Genomic DNA, 25,137 nt, shown 5'->3' with positions numbered 1-25,137 from the left:
ACCAAAAAAAAAAAAAAAAAAAAAAAAAAAAAAAAAAAAAAAAAATGCTCGTCCTATAAATAGTTTTCTTAAATTGTCTACCTGTTCACAATGTAGGTTTTTTATGTCGATAAATCCCCTTCCTCCTTCCTTTCTGCTTAATGTGAATCTTTCTGTTGCTGAATGTATGTGTATGTGATGTATTCTATATTTGTGGCATTGTGATTGTGTAAGTGTATTGAGTGCTTCTAGGTCTGTGTTACTCCATTTCACTACTCCAAATGAGTAGGTCAATATTGGTATAGCGTAAGTATTTATAGCTTTTGTCTTGTTTCTTGCTGTCAATTCTGTTTTCAGTATTTTTGTTAGTCTTTGTCTATATTTTTCTTTCAGTTCTTCTTTAATATTTGTATTATCTATTCCTATTTTTTGTCTGTATCCTAGATATTTATAGGCATCTGTTTTTTTCCATTGCTTCTATGCAGTTGCTGTGGTTATCCAATATGTTATCTTCTTGTTTAGTGTGTTTTCCCTTGACTATGCTATTTTTCTTACATTTGTCTGTTCCAAAAGCCATATTTATATCATTGCTGAATACTTCTGTTATCTCTAGTAATTGGTTGAGTTGTTGTTTTGTTGCTGCCAGTAGTTTTAGATCATCCATGTATAGCAAATATGTGATTTTGTGTTGGTATGTTCCTGTAATTATATCCATAATTTGTATTATTTAGCATTTGGATAGTGGGTTCAGAGCGAGGCAGAAGCAGAAAGGACTTAGAGTCTCCTTGGTATATTCCACACTTAATCTGTATTGGCTGTGATGTGATATTATTTGAATTTGTTTGGATATTAAGTGTGGTTTTCCAATTTTTCATTACTATGTTTAGGAACTGTATCAATTTACGATCTGCTTTGTATATTTCCAATATTTGTAGTAACCATGAGTGGGGTACACTATCAAAAGCTTTTTGGTAATCAATGTATGCGTAGTGTAGCGACCTTTGTTTAGTTTTAGCTGGATATGTCACCTCTGCATCTATTATCAGTTGCTCTTTACATCCTCGTGCTCCTCTGCAGCAGCCTTTTTGTTCTTCATTTATAATTTTGTTCTGTGTTGTATGTGTCATTAATTTCTGTGTAATGACTGAAGTTAATATTTTGTATATTGTTGGTAGGCATGTTATGGGGTGATATTTTGCTGGGTTTGCTGTGTCTGCTTGATTTTTAGGTTTCAGATAAGTTATTCCTTGTGTAAGTGTATCAAGGACTGTGTATGGGTCTGCCATGTAACTGGTCTGTATGTGTGTGGATGGATATGTGTGTGTGTGTGCGCGCGCGCGCGAGTGTATAACCGTCCTTTTTTCCCCCTAAGGTAAGTCTTTCCGCACCCAGGATTGGAATGACTCCTTACCCTCTCCCTTAAAACCCAAATCTTTTAGTCTTTCCCTCTCCTTCCCTCTTTCCTGATGAGGCAACCGTTGGTTGCGAAAGCTAGAATTTTGTGTGTGTGTTTGTGTTTGTTTGTGTGTCTATCGACGTGCCAGCGCTTTTGTTTGGTAAGTCACATCATCTTTGTTTTTAGATATGTTAAATAATTTAGCTAGATGTGAATGTATTGAGGTGAACTTGCATTATTATTATTATTATTTGCTCATCTTTTTACCTGGTTCTGTGCCTCAGATGAAACTGAAACATACCAAATTGGCTGTCCACAATTTCTCCATGTGGAATCATTGAGGCTTTGATTATTTAAGGAAGATGAGGCCTTGTGGTTTGGTCCATTTACCCTCAATAATAAATCATCCAGTCGAAATGTGTGTGTGTGTGTGTGTGTGTGTGTGTGTGTGTGTGTGTGTGTGTGTGAGAGAGAGAGAGAGAGAGAGGGGGGGGGATATTACTAACATTTTGCTTTTTTGTTTTAAAGTTTTATTTAACATTATAGATTTCTTTATTCCTATGCTGATAAGAGTTCTTATTAATGAGCAGGGTACTTTGGAAAATTGTGTAATTTTTAGTGATATTGTTAGTAATTTTTACCTACATTGCAGGCACCTGGAGGCGTTGAACTTCATGTCGACTATTGGGAGCTAATTGGCACAGCCCCTGCAGGAGGAGCAGATGCTGTCCTCAATGAAGAAGCCTTACCGGATGTTCAATTAGACAACAGGCACATTATGATTCGTGGTGAGAACACATCAGCAGTGCTGCGTGCACGATCCGCAGTGTTGAAGGCATTCCGTGACCATTATGCAGACAGGGGCTACTGTGAAGTCACTCCACCCACTCTTGTACAAACACAAGTTGAGGGCGGTTCGACTTTGTTTAAGCTTGACTATTTTGGGTAAGTATATTCAAGTTGTAGGTAGTGACTCTAGGAAGTTCTTTTATTTTGTGGGGAAATATGACCCCTGGTATCTGATGTATTTTACAAAACTAAATGCTATATCATTTTAATTGAAACAGCAGCCAGCCACAAGCATGGTTTAAAAAGGTTTATTTGAATCAAACCATGACTGGTTTTGAATTTCTAACAAATCCAGCTTCAGATGGTTGTTACAGGTTTCATTGTTTTCTTGCTGGGGCCTTATTTTGTATTCATTTGCTTGCACTGGAGAGGTCAAAAGTTTTTGTTCACTATTTGGCAAAATTTACTAGAGATTTAATTTTTTGTGACCTCTATCAAAGCAAAGGTTTTAAAGTTTGAAATGTGGCGAAAACTTTGGGTGCCGTATGATTCTGTGTTAACAAAAACACAGTGGGATTTTGTCATCCAGAATCTTCACCACATTTCACATTTTAATAACCGTAAAACTTTTTATAAATGGTTTGACAGAGGTCATAAGAATTATCTCTCTAGTAAATTTTACCAAACAATGAACAAAAACACTCTCTCTCATAGTGCAGCAAACCAATAACAAATACAAAATGAGGCCCCAGCAGGAAAATAACAAAACCTGTAGCAACCATCTGAAGGTGGATTTGTAAGAAATCTGAAACCAGTCGTGGTTTGATTCTACATTTACATGGATACTCTGCAAATCACATTTAAGTCGCCTGGCAGAGGGTTCATTGAACCATCTTCACAATTCTCTATTATTGCAATCTTGTATAGTGTGCAGAAAGAACAAACACCTATATCTTTTCGTACGAGCTCTGATTTCCCTTATTTTATCATGGTGATCATTTCTCTCTATGTAGGTCAGTGTCAACAAAATATTTTCGCATTCAGAGGAGAAAGTTGGTGATTGGAATTTTGTGAGAAGATTTCGTTGCAACGAAAAATGCCTTTGTTTTAATTATGTCCACCCCGAATCCTGTAGCATTTCAGTGACACTCTCTCCCTATTTCACAATAATACAAAACTTGCTGCCCTTCTTTGAACTTTTTCGATGCACTCCGTCAATGCTATCTGGTAAGGATTCCACACCGGGCAGCAATATTCTAAAAGAGGATGGACAAGTGTAGTGTATGCAGTCTCCTTAGTAGCTCTGTTACATTTTCTAAGTGTCCTGCCAATAAAATGCAGTCTGTGGTTAGCCTTCCCTACAAAATTTTCTGTGTGTTCCTTCCAGTTTAAGTTGTTCGTAATTTTAATTCCTAGGTATTTAGCTGAATTTATGGCCTTTAGATTTGACTGATTTATTGTATAACTGAAGTTAAACGGATTCCTTTTAGCTCCCATGTGGATGACCTCACACTTCTCGTTATTTAGGGTCAACTGCCAATTCAAACAAACCATTTTAAACTATAGTTTGGCTGGTTGCTCTTTCAATTATGAAACTTATAGTATTACAGCCACAGTTCTCAAAATCTCAATTTTCAACAAAATAGCATTAAATACTGTATAATGCCAAGCAATACTACACTAAAAATAATTATTTTACTATGAAAACAGAATGAAAGGAAACTGATTTTTTTAAAATAATCTGTATAATGTCAAGTTATCTGATTAGGAAACAATGTGTTTACAGTTGGGAGGAATGGTAGCTGTTAAATTAAATGAGTGTAATGATACATTCAAAATCAGGACTCTGGCATGACAAGTTTTAAGGCAGGACAGCCAAAAGATTAAAAAATCAAGAGAGTAACAACACAATTTCTCATTGTGATACTATTTTTAGGGAAAAATGAGTGAGAATAAAGATGGAGAATTGGATGACAATTTATTGCAGCAGGTGTTTGTTGCACAGCTTTGTGTAAAGTACTGAAATTGATGCACCATCACCTTTCTTCATTTGCACACAAATGGTTTTTCTTCATTTTTTGTTCATTGTTTCCATCCTGGAATTTCCTTAATTGTAGGAAATTATTAATTTTAATTTATTTTATACTGTCTTACAGTGAAGAGGCATATCTAACACAGAGTTCTCAGCTGTACCTGGAGACTTGTTTGCCTTCTCTGGGGGACGTTTACTGTATAGCAGAGAGCTATCGTGCTGAACAGAGTCGCACAAGGAGGCACTTAGCGGAGTGAGTGTTAAAAATAGATATGATCTGAAGTATTCACTGACCTGAAAACTAGATTTTTTTCCTTACTTTTACAATCTTGACATTAGACTATATAGTGAAGAATGTAGTTAGTTGAAAGTCAACTTCCTGCAGATAAACAGGCATATTTTGTTTCAGATATACCCACATTGAGGCAGAATGTCCTTTTATAACATTTGAGGATCTTTTAGAGAGATTGGAGGATCTTGTATGTGATGTTGTGCAAAGGGTATTGGATTCACCTGCAGGACAAATTGTCAGTGACCTCAATCCTGTAAGTATATACATAGAGGGAGAAGAAATAAGAGAAGTGCACTGGCCATTTCATCTTTATTGACTGTTGTCTTCCCTTACAATGACTGAGCTCACATTCTGTTTGAATATGCTTCATTGCTGCACTGCTTCTGCCTGTCTCATTTAAAATTAATATTTCATATATTTTATTATTACATCATATAACCACAAACCGCACACCAACAGCATATAATCGCTGAGAGCTTATATATATATCTTGTACTTGGTATGCTGCATGGATTGTTTGTAGGGCATTTTACAAAAAAAGCTTTTATGATTCGTCAGGTTTTTTCTGAGGGCTCACGATTCTTTTGGGAGTGTGTGTGCTGCTGCTATGGGGCCTGAAGCCATTTCTATCCCGTGCTGCAATCTTACACTCTGTCTGTATCTTCTTTCAGTCTCTAGTACAGATTCCCTGCTGAGAACCTAGTTTGCTCATTGCTTTATTTTACACCACTTATTTTGATTGACTATTGGTTCTCGAGCTCTTGTCTCCCCATGCAAACTAAGAACTAGATGCTTGTCCATTTTGGGGAAGGGGGTCCACCAGGACTCAACACAATAGCCATCAACCCAGGTGGCAATTGCTCTGGCTGAGTGGCACCTGTGGAGACATCCCTCATGTGTAGCAGGCGCAGCATAATGATTAGTACCTGACAGAAAAGATGAAGCTATCAGCTGGTGGCCTTCCAGGCTGGAATTCTTATATGGATTGTTTTAGCTCTAGGAGCTTTCTCTCCTTGGATGCTCTGCTTGACAAAAGCAAAACCAAGTAGTTTGCAGATACTTAACGACCCTCGGTTCCTTGTTTGTACTTCAACAGATAGTGAGTCCTTTCTCTTTACAAAACCAATGTTCTTTATGGAGAATATTGAATGAAAATGTATTGGGAGAAATATCTTCCTTTTGTAAATTACAAAGTGGTTCCATTTTAACTGCAAATTCTACACTGTCCAGGGCATTGCTATTGCAAAAAACTTGGTGATGCAACTGTTACTGCACATTCCCATGAGAGTCTGAACATGGTATAATGTTTCACTGCTATTTAATGCTGCAGATGGGTGAAGGACTATGCGAACACTTGGAGAAGCATAGGATCCGTTTTGTATGTCGAAGCCCACCTGACTACAAGGTTCACACAGGAGCATTCATCCTCATTTCTGAATCAGATTTGCTTCTAGAAAAGGTCAAAATCATGGTTTACCACTGTGATGTGAAGGTGTATTTCCCACATCCATTTTGTGCTTTAAATGCCAATACTTCAGGCATATGTTTTCCCAGTGCACATATGACCCGATTTGTGGAGACAGTGGTCCCTTCACAGAAAGCACCATACTCCTTGTCTGCATAAATTGCAGAAATGACCATTCTTCCTGATCCCTGAAGTGTGCTACCCTAATTGAGGAACACAGAATCCAGGAACTAAAGTTCTCAGATTGTCTCTCATATTTTGAAGGTCAGAAAAAGTACAATCGTTTCAATCCTGTCTCCGTGATATCTATCTTTGCCATTAAAGTGCCAAGTTTTGTTGGCAGTACCTGACGTATTTACTCCCTCAACATTGACATCCAGTAGTAGTAGTAGTAGTAGTAGTAGTAGTAGTAGTACAAGTAAGTTAGAATATGGCAGCAATAGCCCATCCCCTCCCTTGGTTCTTGCAGCAGCCTTGATTCCCCACACCTGATCAGAGAAGCAGCATCCTCCTCTGGTATCTACTGATGAAAGGGCTCCCTTTCAGGAACCTTCATCATGGAAATCTGTGGAACAGAAATCCAACACCAGCCAATCGTTGAAGGAGGCATGGACTGTGGTTCCCCTGATTGCCTGCTCCTTTCCTGGTTCCTACACCCACAGCAGATAAGCCCCCAGTAGTTTCTTGACTGTAGTGAAAGAGAAAAAGAAAAAATGTAGGGAGAAGGCTGCTCTGGTGGCCGCTGTGATAGATGACGGAGTATGATCGTGGGGCATGATGTGTCCTGCTGTCTCACTTCTAACCAGGACATATTTAATGTGATAATTCAGTGGAACAGCAATGGATAAAACTGTCATAGGCCAGAACTACAACTGTTAGTTTAGACCTGTTCTGCAATTGACAATCAGTGTGCAACTCACTGCAGTTACTGTGCATTCTGTCAGAACCATATTGGCTCTGTGAGAGTTCCTGGAGGGGTCTATACTTTCGTTGGCACAGATGTCGGCAAGTGGATTCCATTCTGTACCAAATGGAAAGCAATAGTGCTAGTGTGGACAATACAAGTGGTCGCCATTTGTAATATTTATTTACCTTAGACAGGGTGCTTGCATACTTTGAGATTACCACATTAACTTGACACCCTCACCCCCAGTCTCTTTTAGTTGAGGATTTCAGTGCATATGCCCCCCCCCCCCCCCCTCCTGTGGGGAAGGAGCATATCTGTCTGTTCAGCTTGTTTCTGATCTTGATCTCTGTTCCTCTGTGTTAATACTCCTACTCACTTCAGTGTCATCCATATCGCGTATTTGGCTATTAACCTTACAGTCTCTTCCACTAATCTCTTGGCAATGTTACAGTGGTTGCTACATGAAAGTCTTTGTGACAGGCACCTTCTTCCACTGATCCTGTCACTTCCTTGTCATCACTGTTTGAGCAGTTACGAAGTTAGGCTCTTCGAAAAGCCAGCTGGCAGTTTTATGCCTCTGCTATCACCTTCATCACTCTGATTGGTTCAGTGAGGTTGTGGGATACGTCTGACACTCTGACCCTCACCCCTAGAACTGCTATTCCCCTTTCTAAAGACCCCTTGCAACTGACTGGTGCCATGCTGAATCGAAGATATTGCAGCATCTATTTAGGATCCTCAAAGTGCTCTGCGGTGTTTAAAGTGACATCTTTCACATGTCACCCTCAAGTGGATCTTCATCAAGACTCGCTATCTAATTAAATCCAGCAAGAAGGATTGCTGGGAGAACTAAATCTGTTTGGAAACATGTGCCTCTTCATCGTAGGTATGTGCCAAACTTCATAGTGTGCTAGGCAGGCAAAGATCAGCAACTGTTCTGGTTCTCTTGCTTCATGGTAGTGTTTTTACAAATAAATAGATTCTTGCTGAATGCATCATGATGCTCTTTGTGACTGCTTTCGCATCCTCCGCATACCTGACTACCTGTTGAATGCATAAAAGATGTGTTGAAGACCTCCCCTTACCCTTCATCACACTGAATTATGTAAGGAATCTTTAATTGCCTAGTAACTGTTTCAGGCTCAGCCCTAGGCCTTGATTAGATTCATAATCAGATGATCGAACTAGTGAATGTTACTTAGACTCCATCTAGTCACTGTCTTCAAGCGTACTTGGCTAGAAAGTGTTTTACCTTCCTAGTGGTGAGATACCGTCATCGTCCCAATCCTTGGACTAGGTGAAATCCCATTTCCATTGACAGACAGCTGCCAACCATTAGTCTCACCAATTTGCACTGAAAACTGCTTGAAAGTATGGTTGGCTGACAATTGTGCTGGGTTGTCAAATCACAGGTTTTTTTTTCTCCCTATCAGTGTTTTCTAGAAGGAACAATCCGCAACAGACCATCTGGTTAGGTTGGAAACAGCAATTAAACAGAGCTTGTGTAAATGCCAACATCTCATTGCAGTCTTTCTGACCATCATAAGGTGTAAGGCACTGTTTGGCACCATAACATTTTACTTACCCTTGACAACAGATTTTTTTGTGGCTCTCTACCAATTTTTATTAGTTGGTAGAGTTGGTACATTGCTCAGGTTGACCTGCAGGCCTCCATGCTGAGTCTCTCTCTCTCTCTCTCTCTCTCTCTCTCTCTCTCTCTCTCTCTCTCTCTCTCTCTGCCTCCAACGTGCTAGTGACCTCCGTCTGGCCAGTGGTCATCTGTGCACTGTATGTCAGTGACTTTCTCATTTGGTTTAGCTGCAGTACCAATCTGTAAGCTTGGCTGAACACCAGCTCCAAAATATCTGAAGGGCCTATGATTGGTTGGACACTTTCCTATGGCTTTCATTTCTCTCCCAGGAAAATGCAAGTCGTGCATTTTTGTTGTTTGTACCAAGGTCCATCCTAAGCCAGAACTTTACTTGCATATGCACCAAATGGGCATTATTGTACAGTCCTGATTTTTGTGACTCTTATTTGATAAGAAGTTGACATGGCTGCACCATATTCATAAACTAGAGACTAGCTGTATGTGAAAGCTTAATGCTCTCTGCTTACTCTCTACACCAGTCTCCATCATATTTACTGGGCCTTGATCTTGTCATTATTGGCTTGTGACTGCTAGGTTTATGGCTCAGAAGCACCTTCGGCTTTGAAATTGTGTAACTCAGTCCATCATTTGAACTTTACTAACTTTGATGCCATTTGTCTTGCAGCCATCATGGTAGCAATCTTCATTCTGTACATGAAATGAAACTACAAAAATCGTAATGGCTATTAGAATGTTTCGATTCAATAATGAGCACAGCTCAACAATTTTAATTGCACTGATGAACACTTTTGTTCATCTTTAGCAGACTTTACTGTGTTGTTGACCTGTTAACCAGATGTAAAAGGAATAACTGGCTCATTACGTTAGGATAGCCTCTACAATACCTAACAGTCACAGTGGCAAAGTTGAATATTCAATTGTGCCACAAAACAATGTCCATATTTATATAAAAATGTCGTTCCTCTTATCACTGTTGTTCTTATCACTGTAGTTTATTAAAGATTGCAGTGTGGTAGTTCAATTAAGTTGGTTCTTAATGAAATTTGCAATGTCCACGAATCACTCATTTTGATGACAACAGCACTTGTTGATCGCGTCACATTTCAATCAAACTATTCATTAATTTAGATAACGGGACCGATGGCCCTAGCAGTCTGGTTCCTTCAATCCCACAAACCAACTAATTTAGATAACAGTAATCACCCAAAAGTGTTTTACATATGTTCCTGAGTTGTCACTGTATTAATAGCCTGAAACTTTGATGTTAGCTATTGTATAAGATAATTAGTTTTAGGTAATTTAAAATATGTTACTGGAAAGTTGGAATGCTGAGCTTTCTGTTGGCACAAAGTTTTCACGTGTCAGACTATAGTGCTAACTTTAATTAACTGCTCTATAGCTCTATGCTCTAAAGCCAAACTAATAGTATCAATGGAATCTGAACATTTAAAGAAGAACCTGAACAATAAATTCAAGTGAAATTTAGTCTAAATAAGAATTTGAGCTTTTAAAATGTGTATGAAAAATAAGATAAATATTAAAACTTTGAACATAGCTGCTAAGGTTCAGTGACCGTGGCAGAATTATATTGTAACAAATAAGCCCTCGGTCACAAATATTAAGTCAAAATTGACCAGGTTTTGACACTACTATGAGTGTCGTCTTCAGAATTAGACTAACTGTTCTAAAACATATTAAGTATATAATACATTAATAAAATTAAAGTTTTTACTGACTGGAAAAAGATGCAGTACTTGACAAGTCACATATTAAAAAAGATCTAAGCCTGAAAGGCGACGTCATGAATAGTTGTAAGTAAGATGGCGAGCCGCTAAGGGTTGCTCGTTCTTTAGTGAACAAGGGTTGCAACAAGACTGTTCACTAAAGTACGAGCAGCCCTTAGCGGCTCGCCATCTTACTTACAACTATTCATGACATCGCCTTTCCAGCTTAGATCTTTTTTTATATGTGACTTGTAAGTACTGTATCTTTTTCCAGTCAGTAAAAACTTTAATTTTATTAATGTATTATATACTTAATATGTTTTAGAACAGTTAGTCTAATTCTGAAGACGACGCTCATAGTAGTGTCGAAACCTGGTCAATTTTGACTTAATATTTGTGACTGAGGGCTTATTTGTTCTAATATAAGATAAAAAATAGTCAAAAAGGTAGGTTCATTTTTGGGAGCAGAAAAACATAATTAGTAGGAAGAACCCACCTTGCTATTTCACAGATTGGCCAGTGGTGCCTTCCAGACTAGTACCATAGGCAGCCTCCGTGTCAAAGCAGTGAGCTTACTACTTCAGTACCAACAGAACCAACTAATGCCTGCTTACGCAGTCACCATCATCCAATTTGTCAAATTTTACATGTAAGGGGCAGCGATCCGTGATAACTATCTTTGTGTGGGATTAGCAGTTGTCATGCGCGTCGAGGTCCTCTGCTGGGACCTCTTCTGCCTAACCCCCTTAGAATGTGCTGCCCCATTTACCTGTTGTAATATTGGTGGACAACTCTCATATTCGAAGTTGTTTTTCATTTTCACTGAGAAAGTTGTTTTTATTCTTGGATGTAATGTTTTAAACTACTTGGAGAGTGGATGCAGGGTGGTTGGGTTCGGATGTCTCCCACCTAATTGCTGTATCAGAGGGGAGGGGGGAGGGGGGGGAGCGGGCTTGAAGCTCGAAGCTCTCATTTGCCGACTGCCTTAGTCACTCCACTTTTACTTTGTTTTAATTGCTTTTAGGTATGGATAGCCCTTTTTCCTGCCACACCATGAATTCCATTTTAGGGGCAGCTCTCAACGAACAGTGGGTGCTGTTCCCATCTTTAATACTTTGGCTCTCATGGTTCAGGACTGGACAGCTGTGGGAGTGACAGGCCCCAGCGCATGCAGAGCCCTGGGGACACTTACATAACCCCACCTGCCTACTGACCTAATTATTTCTCACACCTTATTTTATTATTGTAGGTCCAACTGATGTTCATTGTGTGTTGAGTTAGTCTCCTCACTTCTACTACTGTGTGTCTCCCAACTAGGAAGGATTCTTTATTGTATAACTTGTCTCAATCCTTTACTTAGGTTGATGGGCAATCAGATATGGGCAGGCTTTCTCTCGCCACAGATGAGTTCTGGGTGTACCAGTCTGACCTATATACTTTTACCTCTAAGTAATTTCCCAGCTCTGGCATGAATGTTGCTTCCAATGCCTAAATTTTTATCACTGCTACATATTTTTGTAATTCAGTCAAATTTTAATTCAGGCAAATTTCTGGTTGACATCACTAACTTCAGATAAACCACCTGTTCGTCAAGGGACTGGTGACCTCACTGTCTATTCCCTTATCCCAGCAATGAAACACACACACACACACACACACACACACACACACACACACACACACACCACAAGCGCCCCTATCTTCAGTCTTACAAGGTGACATGGTCAGATTAGTTTAACTGAACCAATTGTCATATACTGCACTGTCGGTCTAGAATACAATGATAATTCATACACAAACTACGCAGTGACTCAATGATGATAACTGTACACACACTTCTTGCACCAGCACATGGGAATTGTGAAAACTGTTTTAGATAGTCACTCATTCGGTATGTTCACATTCAGAAACGCGTCAGTAGAAAAGAAAAAACAAGCCTTCTATCAAAAATTTAAGCTTAAAAACTGAATCCCTGACTCTTGAGATTTTTAGTATATAGAAAGCTAGTTGAAAATTATGGCAACAACCTGTATAACACTGCTTTGAGCCAATGACAGATCTTTTTAATTTGTAGTGTATGTTGCCCTTATATCTCGTGTCCCGCATGTGCAAATTTGTGTTACTTTGGTCGGGAGTGTCGTCCTTTGTAACAAAGAATTAGGCAGAGGGAATATGTACTTGTGATTAGCACCACCAACACAAATAATTTTTTGCAAGAGGTTTTTGGACATTATCTACAAATGGTTCTAATCACCCTTTTCTTTTTGAGAAGGGAAGCGTTCCCGCAAAAGTTAATTCTTTTTGACATAGTGAAGTGCATCATCCGGTAACCAATGAGAGAGAGAGCATTCTTAATACAAAAGCAGTGAATATGTTTCTAAATGTCTGAAGTATATAGTGTTCCCCATCTACTTCGCAGTAACTTGGCTCTTTCTACTCTCTGAAGCAGCTGGTTACTAAATATCACTGTGAATTTCTCTCGCACTTTAAGACTAGACTAAATTGAACAAAGTAGATGCTGCTTAGGTTGGCTGAAGGAGAGTTAACGTGTAAACAGTGGAGATCTGTAGACAGAATGTTACTGGTGCCTCTCATTGTTAACTTTTCAGACACATAGCAGGAAAGTCAGCAATGTAAATCAGAAAATAAGGGACCTAGACAGAAACTGAGGTGGTATATGATGACCATGTCCTAATCTTAACACAACAGCTGCGGTTCTTTTTGATAAATAGTTTTGTTGTTAATGCTGATCATTATAATTTGTTACAGGATTTCAAGCCCCCTTCGCGACCTTTCCTGCGCATGGATTATGGTGAAGCCATTGAATATCTACGTAAAAATAACATTAAAAAAGATGATGCCAGTTTTTATGAATTTGGAGAGGTAAGTAATGTAACAAAAATTTAATAATCCCTTTAATATGTAATTTCAGGTATTACTCAGAATATAATGTGAATTGAGCCCAACATTGAAATGTATGAAGTTATCATTATAACAATGTTTCTTATTCATTGCTTATCCTGTATCTAGTTTTTGTGTGTGATTCTTAAGTTACACTGTTAACATTTTGTGCTGTGTTCTATTCAAACTTAAAGCTGGATTATATTATCTTTTTTTTTTAAGTGGCAGCAAAATCCATAATTGAGTTCATGAATTCCTGCATTGTCCTTTTTATCCAGATTGTCTAACCAGATCATTGTTACATTAGTTTACTGCACAATTCCACAGAACAGTAACTGGATTGAAACACTATTCTTTTATATAATTTGTGGAGTGACAAGAATAGAATGGACTATAAAGTTTACTTAAAAATATGCTATATGTGAACCAGCATAACTTATTAAAGTTACTTACCTGGAATTTTATGTAGCTGTCATTTATTGTTGGCACTAGGACATCCCTGAAATGCCTGAGCGGCGCATGACAGATGCAATTGGGAAACCTATAATGCTGACACGCTTCCCAGCTCACATCAAATCATTTTATATGTCGTTGTGCCCAGAAGACAACAGGCTGACAGAGTCTGTTGATATTTTGCTGCCAGGTGTGGGTGAAGTCATTGGCGGGTGAGTATTAATGCTATCATATGGTCTCTCAAAAGTAAACTATTGACACAGTTTGTCTGTTACCTTCGTAGCATGTTGCTTGGGAATTTTGTCTTGAACTTTCATATCTTGTCCTGATGCATACTATAATATTTCAAACACAGAAAAACACCAGTGTTGTTTTGTTGTTCACAACAGAATCCCTCAGAAAAGGCTTGGTACTTTTCTTCTTATTCTTTTTTTTTTTTTTTAATTGTTCTCACTTTAATGGACATGGTACTACTCATTCTTGTCAGCCCATGTTATTATGAGGAAGCGAAGCAGCAGTTTCAAAGAAAATCCAGTTGAGAAGACATAAATTATAAGACACAATTGCTGTCCAATACTTACTTTCAGGATGCAAAATGTGTATACCCAAGCTGCTGAAAAGTTGCACTTTACATATGCATTTCAAGTTGGCAGCACAGCTTAACAAGTTAAGAACGAGAAGCACAAGGTGCTAGGCATGTGGTGTGAACCAATCCCAGCATGGTAATCATTGCTGGTCGTGACGTCTAAGCTCCTGCATTGTTGGCTCTGTTTGATGTGAACATAAACAACGTGTGTTGTATATGGTTTCTACCATGTGCTTGCATTGTCCTGTGCTTTGTTTTACTGTGGTTTAGAAAATTCTGATACTCAGAAAAACTTCATTTGTCCTTTGCATCAAGGTGTGCTGCTAGACAGCAAGCCACTGAAGTTACTACGGAGAACTTGTGATTTTTGCAAGAAGGAAAAAGAGTATGCAAGTATTCACGGACTGCTGTCAGTTCTGCTGATAACATGAAATCAAACTATTAGAATTAGTGCAAGAACAGTAAGCAAAGGAGTGTTATTCCAAAAGTTCAAAGATATAGATGCGAGTCATTATGATTCCAAACTTTCTGGGTCAGATGATTTATTTTTAGCAACCCCTGAAATAAGAAAAAGCAGTCTCACCCTGTCACAAACTGAAATTCTTTCATGACCAGTGCAATTTGCAGGCATATTTATGCTTACTGGAGCAGGAAAGGGTATCCTACCATAGCAAAGTTATCAGTGTTGATAAAAGAAAGTGAATTTTTCAGGGGTGGGAAAAGTCACTAAAAATTGTGCTGAAAAGTACAGATTTCCATTACAAAGCAGTGGACGAACACACAGTCCCATTAGAAAAGGTACATAGTGTTATGGCTCTAAGCATATTCTTGTACAAAATTTTGGTCAAAGACATTCATTCAGTTTGTGTTTATGATGACAACTATGAAGATGATTTTGGCACTGATTCAGACTACAGTAACAGTGGAGATCTAGATGGTGAAATTGCACCAATCACCGTAAAATGGTGAATGAAAAGTTACGAATATTGGTTACTTAGTGCATGATTGTCATTATAAAATGTATAGTGAGAAGTTGGAATCTCGGTTATTATTTATCTTGTAAACTATGTACCGTATTGTTTTCAAGATACAGGTCATCACCAAATGCTTATTTTCTGTATTTCTTTGCTCCATTATCAAAAACATATGCTTTGTTATGATTATATCTACATTGTTATGTGATTGTTTATTTGCTATCATCGCGATAGCATGTCAAAAATGAATTCTTATATATACAGTTATTCACTCAGTAGCTTACATTTACCGCATCATCTGTGTAGGGCTGCTATTGCAACATCGCTATTGCAGTACAGCCAGCCTAATTTTGAGATCATGCAAATTGTCAAGGTCAGTGTTTCACCAGCACAGGTGTAGTACTGCCAATAAATAGATATCAAAGTAATAGAATATCTAGCTTTTGAAACAAAGAGTTCCTTTATCAGGAAGGTGTGAGGGATAGGTTGGGGAAGATTAACACATCAATCGTTGGCCGTGTAAACCTTGCCATGTCTTAGAATGGTTTTTCAAATATTCTTTTTAAAAATTGAGAACACAATCACTTAATTGTGATGATAACCTTTTATGAAAACCTAAAATTTCTTCTTCTGGATTATAATTTCCATCTTCTTTGAGTTATCAGTTTATTTGCTTAAATTTTTAATGGGGGTTAAGTTTTGTGAACAGTATAAAGGCTTACCTAAGTCAAAGTGCAAAATGGCTAAGCAGCAATGGCTAGAGGGCAAATGTAATGATTTAGGAACATATATTGCTAGGGGAAAGAAAGATGCTGCCTACAGGAAAATTAGAGACCTTGGAAGGAAAGAGAGCCACCTGTATTAGTATCAAGAGCTTAGATGGAAAACCAATACTAAGCAAAGAAGGGAAAGCAGAAAGGTGGAAGAAGTATATAGAGGGTCTATACTAGGGAGATGTACTTACGGGCAATACTATGGAAATGGAAGAGGACATAGACGGAGGAAGTTACTGTGTAAAGAATTTGACAGAGCACTGAAAGACCTAAGTGGAAACAAGACTCCAGGAGTAGACAACATTCTGTTAGAACTACTGACAGCTTTGGGAGAGCCAGCCATGACAAAACTTGTGAACAAGGTGTATGAGACAGTCAAAATACCCTCAGATTTCAAGAAGAATGTAATAATTCATATTCCAAAGAATGCGGGTGCATACAGGTGTGAAAGTTACTAAACTATCTGTTTAATAAGTCACAGTTGCCAAATACTAACACAAACTCTCTAAAGAAGAATGGAAAAATGGGTAGAAGCCGACCTCGGAGAAAATCAGTTTGGATTCTGTAGAAACGTAGGAACACATGAGGCAATACTGACCCAGTGACTTCTCATAGAAGATAGATTAAGGAAAGGCAAGCCTACATTTACAGTATTTGCAGACTTAGGGAAAATATTTGACATTGTTGACTGGAGTACACTCTTTCAAATTCTGAAGGTGGCAGGGGTAATATACAGGGAACTGAAGGCTATTTACAACTTCTACAGAAACCAGATGGCAGTTACAATACTCGATGGCCAGTTGAAAAGTGAGGCAGGGTCGTAGTGTATCACCAATGTTATTCAGTCTGTATGTTGAGCAAGCAGTAAAGGAAAGCAAAGAAAAATTTGTAGTAGGAATTAAAGCTCAGGAAGAAGAAATAATAACCTTGGGATTTTACCGATGACATTGTAAATCTGTTAGGGATAGCAAAGCACCTGGAAAAGCAGTTGAACAGAAATGGACTGTGTCTTGAAAGTAGTATATAGGATGAACATCAACAAAAGCAAAATGAAGATAATGGAATGTAGTCAAATTAAATTAGGTTATGCTGAGGGAATTAGATTAGGAAATGTGACACTTAAAGAAGGAAGTCATTTCTGAAAGTATTTGGGAGTGAAACGTGGACCGGAAGAGAATAGAAGCTTTTGAAATGTGGTGCTAAAGAAGAATGCTGAAGATTAGATGGGTAGATCATGTAACTAATGAGGAGATACTGAATAGAATGGAAAGAATAGAAGTACAGTGGAGAGGAGTGTTTGTGTGTGTCTGGAGGGGGGTAAAATATCATAGAGGCAGACCAAGAGATGAATACGGGAATACAGTAAGCAGAAGGATGTAGATTGCAGTAGTTACTTGGAGTTGAAGAGGTTTGCATAGGATAGAGTAGCATGGAAAGCTGCATCAAACCAGTCTTCAGACAGAAGTCCACAACAACACCTAACCAAAATAATTTTATTTACTGCGCTAGTCCACTTTCATTAATTGAAAACTTACACCCTAAAACTAGAATTTCTTTCTCATTGTACAACGTTTTTGTTGATACACTTTGAAACAAAATCTCGTTTTACAAAATCAAAACAAGAAATACTCACTTGCACTATGACCCAATTCTTCTGTATCTTGATCCTCACTGTAATTGTCAACAACATGTTCTTACAATACATGCAAAATTTTGTCGTCCATAAAAAATGTAAAGCCATGTCTTCTGTTGCTTTATATACTGAATGAACCACTCCTGCCCTCCAGCAGTTTGACTTCGTATGGTAAACAGCGCTTTTAGGAACTACATGTCCCTCACAACACAATGTCATTTCGTATTTAAAAGTGGAAGAAACGATACCCTGTGAAGTGACAGGACTGAGAGTCTACTGAAATTTTCACATCCCATTAATTGACATTCCCTCCGCAAACATGCCTTCGCCCTAGCCAGATTACACTCCCATATTTTATTTTTTCAGGCTTTTGTGACATTTGGCATCACCCCCAAAGGCCTCACACTTAAAGTTCCCATCTCTGGCTGCAACCCTTCTTTCCATCAGTCCCTATACCAGTTCCAAACTGAACAATACATTCCGCCACCCACCTAATCCTTCACCTACACATCAACTCAGCCAGTGCACACACCCGTCAACTCCTATCCTTAATAAAAGTCCTCAATCTTTCCTCTCCCACATCCATACTGGCTGTTCAGAGCATCCTCCTACAGGCCAGCTGCAAATTAGAACAGCATGCCACCCTTCACCTCAAAAAACTATCCAATCTCCTGGTTTCCCACCTCCGGAAAGGCAACTCACTCACCCTTCACAACCTTTCCAGCAAACCTCAACCTCCTCTCATTGCACACAAACCCAGTCTCTCCCATCTACTCAATCTCCCACTTCCAGCTCCACTCCCTCCAAAACCTCAAAATTCCAATCAACACAATCTGGAACCACAACACCCCAATTCAGTAGTTAACCTTTCCTCCAAACCTCTCTCCCAATCCGAAACCTCTGTCCTATCCAAAGGCCTCACCTTCAGCCCCACTCCCAGATTCAACCAAATAGCCCTCGTCAAAGATTTACTGTCCTACACCCGTACTCTCTGCTGGAAATATCACTTTGCCACAAAGAAAAATGATCCTAATCCTACTCCTAATGATCCAACTCCCCAAGACACTATCCAAATTGAACCCTGCCTGGAACAGTTCCGTCCTCCGTCACAGCGGGACCCACCTCCTCTTCCTCAAAATCACCCTCTCCAAACCTTCCAGGAATTTCTGACTTCCAGCCTTGCCTCTCAATCCTTCTTAAAAAACCTTAATCCTACTCCCAACATCACCACTGCTGAAGCCCAGGCTATCCATGATCTGAAGGCTGACCGATCCATCATCACTCTTCCGGCGGACAAGAGTTCCACAACCGTGGTACTTGATCGTCGGGAGTATGTGGCTGAGGGACTGCGTCAGCTTTCAGACAACACTACTTACAAAGTTTGCCAAGGTAATCCCATTCCTGATGTCCAGGCGGAGCTTCACGGAATCCTCAGAACCTTAGGCCCCCTACAAAACCTTTCACCTGACTCCATCAACCTCCTGACCCCACCAACACCCCGCACCCCTACCTTCTACCTTCTTCCTAAAATTCACAAGCTGGTTAACAAATCCCCACAGAACACATCTCTGCCTACGTAGATCAACACCTTCAACCCATTACATGCAGTCTCCCATCCTTCATCAAAGACACCAACCACTTTCTCGAACGCCTGGAATCCCTACCCAGTCTGTTACCCCCGGAAACCATCCTTGTAACCATTGATGCCACTTCCTTATACACAAATATTCTGCATGTCCAGGGCCTCGCTGCGATGGAGCACTTCCTTTCACGCCGATCACCTGCCACCCTTCCTAAAACCTCTTTCCTCATTACCTTAGCCAGCTTCATCCTGACCCACAACTTCTTCACTTTTGAAGGCCAGACATACCAACAATTAAAGGGAACAGCCATGGGTACCAGGATGGCCCCCTTGTACGCCAACCTATTCATGGGTCGCTTAGAGGAAGCCTTCTTGGGCACCCAGGCCTGCCAACCCAAAGTATGGTACAGATTTATTGATGACAATTTCATGATCTGGACTCACAGTGAAGAAGAACTCCAGAATTTCCTCTCCAACCTCAACTCCTTTGGTTCCATCAGATTCACCTGGTCCTACTCCAAATCCCATGCCACTTTCCTTGACGTTGACCTCCACCTGTCCAATGGCCAGCTTCACACGTCCGTCCACATCAAACCCACCAACAAACCTCCATTATGACAGCTGCCACCCATTCCACATCAAACGGTCCCTTCCCTACAGCCTAGGTCTTCGTGGCAAACTAATCTGCTCCAGTCCGGAATCCTTGAACCATTACACCAACAACCTGAAAACAGCTTTCGCATCCCGCAACTACCCTCCCGACCCGGTACAGAAGCAAATAACCAGAGCCAGTTCCTCATCTCCTCAAACCCGGAACCTCCCACAGAAGAACCCCAAAAGTGCCCCACTTGTGACAGGATACTTTCCGGGACTGGATCAGACTCTGAATGTGGCTCTCCAGCAGGGATAAGACTTCCTCAAATCCAGCCCTGAAATGAGATCCATCCTTCATGAAATCCTCCCCACTCCACCAAGAGTGTCTTTCCGCCGTCCACCTAACCTTCGTAACGTCTTAGTTCATCCCTATGAAATCCCCAAACCACCTTCCCTACCCTCTGGCTCCTACCCTTGTAACCGCCCCCGGTGTACAACCTGTCCCATGCACCCTCCCACCACCACCTACTCCAGTCCTGTAACCCGGAAGGTGTACACGATCAAAGGCAGAGCCACGTGTGAAAGCACCCACGTGATTTACCAACTGACCTGCCTACACTGTGAAGCCTTCTATGTGGGAATGACCAGCAACAAACTGTCCATTTGCATGAATGGACACAGGCAGACAGTGTTTGTTGGTAATGAGGATCACCCTGTGGCTAAACATGCCTTGGTGCACGGCCAGCACATCTTGGCACAGTGTTACACCGTCCGGGTTATCTGGATACTTCCCACTAACACCAACCTGTCAGAACTCCGGAGATGGGAACTTGCCCTTCAGCATATCCTCTCTTCTCACTTTCCGCCAGGCCTCAATCTCCGCTAATTTCTAATTTCAATTTGCCGCCGCTCATACCTCACCTGTCTTTCAACAACATCTTTGCCTCTGTACCTCCGCCTCGACTGGCATCTCTGCCCAAACTCTTTGCCTTTACAAATGTCTGCTTGTGTCTGTGTGTGTGTGTGTGTGTGTGTGTGTGTGTGTGTGCGTGTGTGTGCGCGCGCGCAAGTATATACCTGTCCTTTTTTCCCCCTAAAGTAAGTCTTTCTGCTCCCAGGATTGGAATGACTCCTTACCCTCTCCCTTAAAACCCACATCCTTTCGTCTTTCCCTCTCCTTCCCTCTTTCCTGACGAAGCAACTGTTTGTTGCGAAAGCTTGAATTTTGTGTGTATGTTTGTGTTTGTTTGTGTGTCTATCGACCTTCCAGCGCTTTTGTTTGGTAAGTCTCATCATCTTTCTTTATAGATATATTTTTCCCACGTGGAATGTTTCCCTCTATTATATATATATATATATATATGGTTATAATAGAAGGAAACATTCCACGAAAGAAAAATATACTTAAAAACAAAGATGATGTGACTTACCAAATGAAAGTGCTGGCAGGTCGACAGACACACAAACGAACACAAACATACACACAAAATTCAAGCTTTCGCAACAAACTGTTGCCTCATCAGGAAAGAGGGAAGGAGAGGGAAAGACGAAAGGATGTGGGTTTTAAGGGAGAGGGTAAGGAGTCAGTCCAGTCCCGGGAGCGGAAAGACTTACCTTAGGGGGGGGAAAAGTGTGTGTGCAAGTGTATACCTGTCCTTTTTTCCACCTAAGGTAAGTCTTTCCGCTCCCGGGATTGGAATGACTGCTTACCCTCTCCCTTAAAACCGACATCCTTTCGTCTTTCCCTCTCCTTCCCTCTTTCCTGATGAAGCAACCGTTGGTTGTGAAAGCTTGTATTTTGTGTGTGTGTGTGTGTGTGTGTGTGTGTGTGTGTGTGTGTGTGTGTGTTTGTGTTTGTGTTTGTTTGTGTGTCTATCGACCTGCCAGCGCTTTCGTTGGGTAAGTCACATCATCTTTGTTTTTATATGTATATAAAGTATTTATTATGTAAAATGAATGGATGAAAATGGGGAAGAAATGGCTTTAAATATTTTTGTTATTTACTCTTTCAGTACGAACTTTGTTGTTGAACCCCTTTTTTTATGTGTGGTAATAAAAATTCATTTAGACAGAATTAAGCACATTTAAAATTATGTGAACTTTAGCAACCCTCTCATGCTGATAAATTCAATCTAACTGATTAATAACATTTATGACTTTGAAAATTATTTAAATTAAATTTTTTTACGTATTTCGGCCTTTGCACATATTTTCTAGATGCAGTGGGTTTTTAAATATTTACTGAATTCTTTACCAGCGTTAGCTATGGAACACAAGACTGTCTCTGTTAGCATAAAATGGTTAAATATTGCCAAGCCGACCTGAACGTTTAATTTTCATTGACAAAACACACTTCACTATACGTTTAAGTTATTTGCTTTAGAAATTGAAAGAACTTCAACGTTAATTATCTGCCTATGAATGCACAAATGTAAAACCAGTAATAAATTCAGTCAGCCTCAGGATCGCTGTAAAAGAAAAATATTTCATAATTTACTGCTAATTTTACCTGCTCCCGATTTATGGGTTTGGTTAATTTTACAGCGTAACAATGTTTTAAATGTGCCTCCACTGCAAATCTTTTGGTCGCGGCACAGCCTAGCAACACCAACGATAATAGCTAAAAGTGCTGAAAATTCTTTAAAGAAATATTATAGATGACATGGGCAAGCTAACTTACATTAGTAATACATAATTTTGATAAATTATAATGTATTTAGACCATAACAATAATTAAAATTACACACCTTTATAATTTCTCCTCTAATGGCGGCTAAAGATAGATACAGAGAAAAGAAGTCTACTCATTCATATAATGCTGTCACAGGTTCCTCTCTCTCCCAGCTCTCGAGGAAGACGACAAAGAATGTACATTAAGTAGTGCTATTTATACTATTACTTACATTAGTAATACATAATTTTGATAAATTATAATGTATTTAGACCATAACAATAATTAAAATTACACACCTTTATAATTTCTCCTCTAATGGCGGCTAAAGATAGATACAGAGAAAAGAAGTCTACTCATTCATATAATGCTGTCACAGGTTCCTCTCTCTCCCAGCTCTCGAGGAAGACGACAAAGAATGTACATTAAGTAGTGCTATTTATACTATTGCTGATTATGAATATCTCTTTGTAATCTTACAACATTATTTTCCTCTGTGGCTATATTTTACTTGTTTTCATCGCAGATATTAACATATTTCGTAATTACATTATGAGTATAGAAATATTACAGTCATAAATACATTGAGAATATTATTACAGAAAATATTACAATAATAACCAACGTCCTTTATACAAAATTAAATAATATTTTTTGTTAAACAATTACAGTATATACAAATTGCTTCATAGCAGCGTACATAGTACAATTAAATGTCATTTCAGTTTATTAATAGTGTGTGTGCTGCCAGGGAACGTTACAGACACCACTTGGTGTCATCATGTATTACTTACCCTCCTTAAGGCTTTTGAGGCCCATACTGATTTTTTTATTCCTCTGATTTTATATCACTGGTTGTTCTGGGTTAGAGTCAACACTTCACTCATCTCCCCACAGATACAAGAGAACAGCATCCCAAAGGGCTCTGTGTTGAGTGTTACCATCTTCTCATCCCATCAACAGGCTAGTGACCTCATGGTTTCCAATTCTCACCTGCGAAAAGTGGGTCATGCATTTCTGCTGTCAAACCACATTCCATCCTGACCCAGAACTCTACGTAGGTACCCAGCAGCTGGCCGTTGTAGCATACTTTTTTGTTTCCAGGTTTATGGCTTGGTGGCACCTTCAGTTTTGAAACTGTTAGATCTAGTCCATCAATGACTGGCTACTGGTGTCTTTTGGACTAGTTCCATAGACAGTCTCCTTGCCAAAGCAGGGATCTTCCTTCTTCAGTTTTGATGGTACTGGTTCTTGGTCTGCTAGGCAATTGGCATTTGACAATTCCCCGATCATACCACCTATCCCATTGTCTGAGCATACGAGGGCTGTTGTCCTCCTGATACCTGCTATCAGGTGGGATTACCAGTTGGAATGCATGTAGCTTCCATCTGCCAAGTTATCCGTCGCCCTTCCGTGGACTGTGCTACCCATTTTTCCTTGCACACACACCCCTTTGGGTGGTGCCCAGCCCACGTATTAGGACCAGTCACTTCCAAGGGCCTAAAGTTTGTAGCCCCCGTGATCTTTTGGCACCTGTTAGGTCCATTTCTTCAAGAGTTCTGTGATGCTACCATCTTTTACACTGACTAAAAATGTGGATCAGGAGAGATATGCATTTACATCAACTGCCGCTATGGGACACTGTTCGCTGCTGGGAACATGTGTTGTGTTTGTGGCAAAGCTGACAGCTTTAGCAGAGCCCTCCATGGACCATGATTTAATATGTAATGGCCCAATGAGCAGTCTCCAGGCTATTGACCAATGCTGATCTTGCCACACTTTAGTCTCTGCTATTGATGACCTTCTTTCTGATCTTCGTCATGTGCCTAATCAGTTGTCATTCTCTGGATGCCAAGTCGTGTGGGTACCCCGTGGCTAGAGGAGCGTTTACTTGCTCCCCATTCACTTTGTCAATCCCAGATCCAGATTTATGGGTGCATCTGACATCTCTGCTCACTCAGAAATGGAACATCATCTGGTGGGCTACTGCCCTATCTAATAAACTCTGCACAATAAACATGGTTCCTGCAGCATGGCGGTCTTCTTTCCCCTTTACCAGAAGGAATACACAGTCCTAAGACATCCCCCCAGGGGGTCCACAACTCTTTTGTGGATACGTGCGTAGCGAGCATGGGACCCCGAGCTAATGTGGCCTTCCTTCCTTTCCGGGCTGCATACCTTCCCTTTCCGCATCCTTCCCCATCCCTATCTTCGCCCCTCCTCCCTTCACCTCTGGCTCTTTCCTTCCCTTTCTCCCCATCTGGGAGTATGGTTTGTGCCTACGTCCGGAGACGGACGCTCGTAAATGTACTGCATTCTTCGCCTTCCTTGCTTTTATGTCTTCTTCCTTCCTTTGTCCTTCTCTTTTCCTTACCTCTTCTCTTTACCCTTTTCTCCGCTGCGGCGTTTGAGACCTCTCTTCTTTCCTTTCCCTTTCTCTTTCTTCCTCCCTGTGCGTGTCTGAAGGCCGACCCGCGCCTTTTGTGCGTAGCCGGTGACGGGGTAACGCGTAATTCCCCGCCCCGGGTAGACAGGTAGGACACGTACGTACCCCCTGGTAACGGCCAGGCCCAGGGAGGGGTGATTACCCGAGCTGATACCTTCCGAAAGTGCCGATTGGTCCCTCCGTCCGTTTGTCGGGAGGTGTGACCTGAGGTGTGAACAATCACCTAAGGCGGGTGTGCCCTCAGTGAGGGCCCCCACAAGGGAGGAGCGCGCCATCGGAGACGCCGGTAATCATGGGGGATTCTTCCGCAATGGTTTCCTCACCTTCC

The 25,137-nt window shown here is 40.3% G+C and overlaps 1 protein-coding gene across 3 annotated transcripts in view; it reads left to right on the top strand.

Moving 5' to 3' along the window:
- The window catches only part of LOC126094663 (asparagine--tRNA ligase, cytoplasmic), a 57,769-nt gene that overhangs the window by 22,853 nt on the left and 9,779 nt on the right, over positions 1–25,137 (top strand). For all 3 annotated transcript variants that reach the window (XM_049909170.1, XM_049909171.1, XM_049909172.1), the window contains exons 6-10: positions 2,028–2,320; positions 4,321–4,449; positions 4,606–4,741; positions 12,966–13,079; positions 13,590–13,762. In XM_049909170.1, the coding sequence (XP_049765127.1) occupies positions 2,028–2,320; positions 4,321–4,449; positions 4,606–4,741; positions 12,966–13,079; positions 13,590–13,762 (845 nt within the window). The remainder of the gene's footprint in view (positions 1–2,027; positions 2,321–4,320; positions 4,450–4,605; positions 4,742–12,965; positions 13,080–13,589; positions 13,763–25,137) is intronic.

Source organism: Schistocerca cancellata, chromosome 8 (genome assembly GCF_023864275.1).
Source record: "Schistocerca cancellata isolate TAMUIC-IGC-003103 chromosome 8, iqSchCanc2.1, whole genome shotgun sequence".
NCBI classification, from domain to species: Eukaryota; Metazoa; Arthropoda; class Insecta; order Orthoptera; family Acrididae; genus Schistocerca; species Schistocerca cancellata.
Note: the sequence above shows the minus strand (reverse complement) of the source record. Positions and strands in the feature narration are given on the sequence as shown.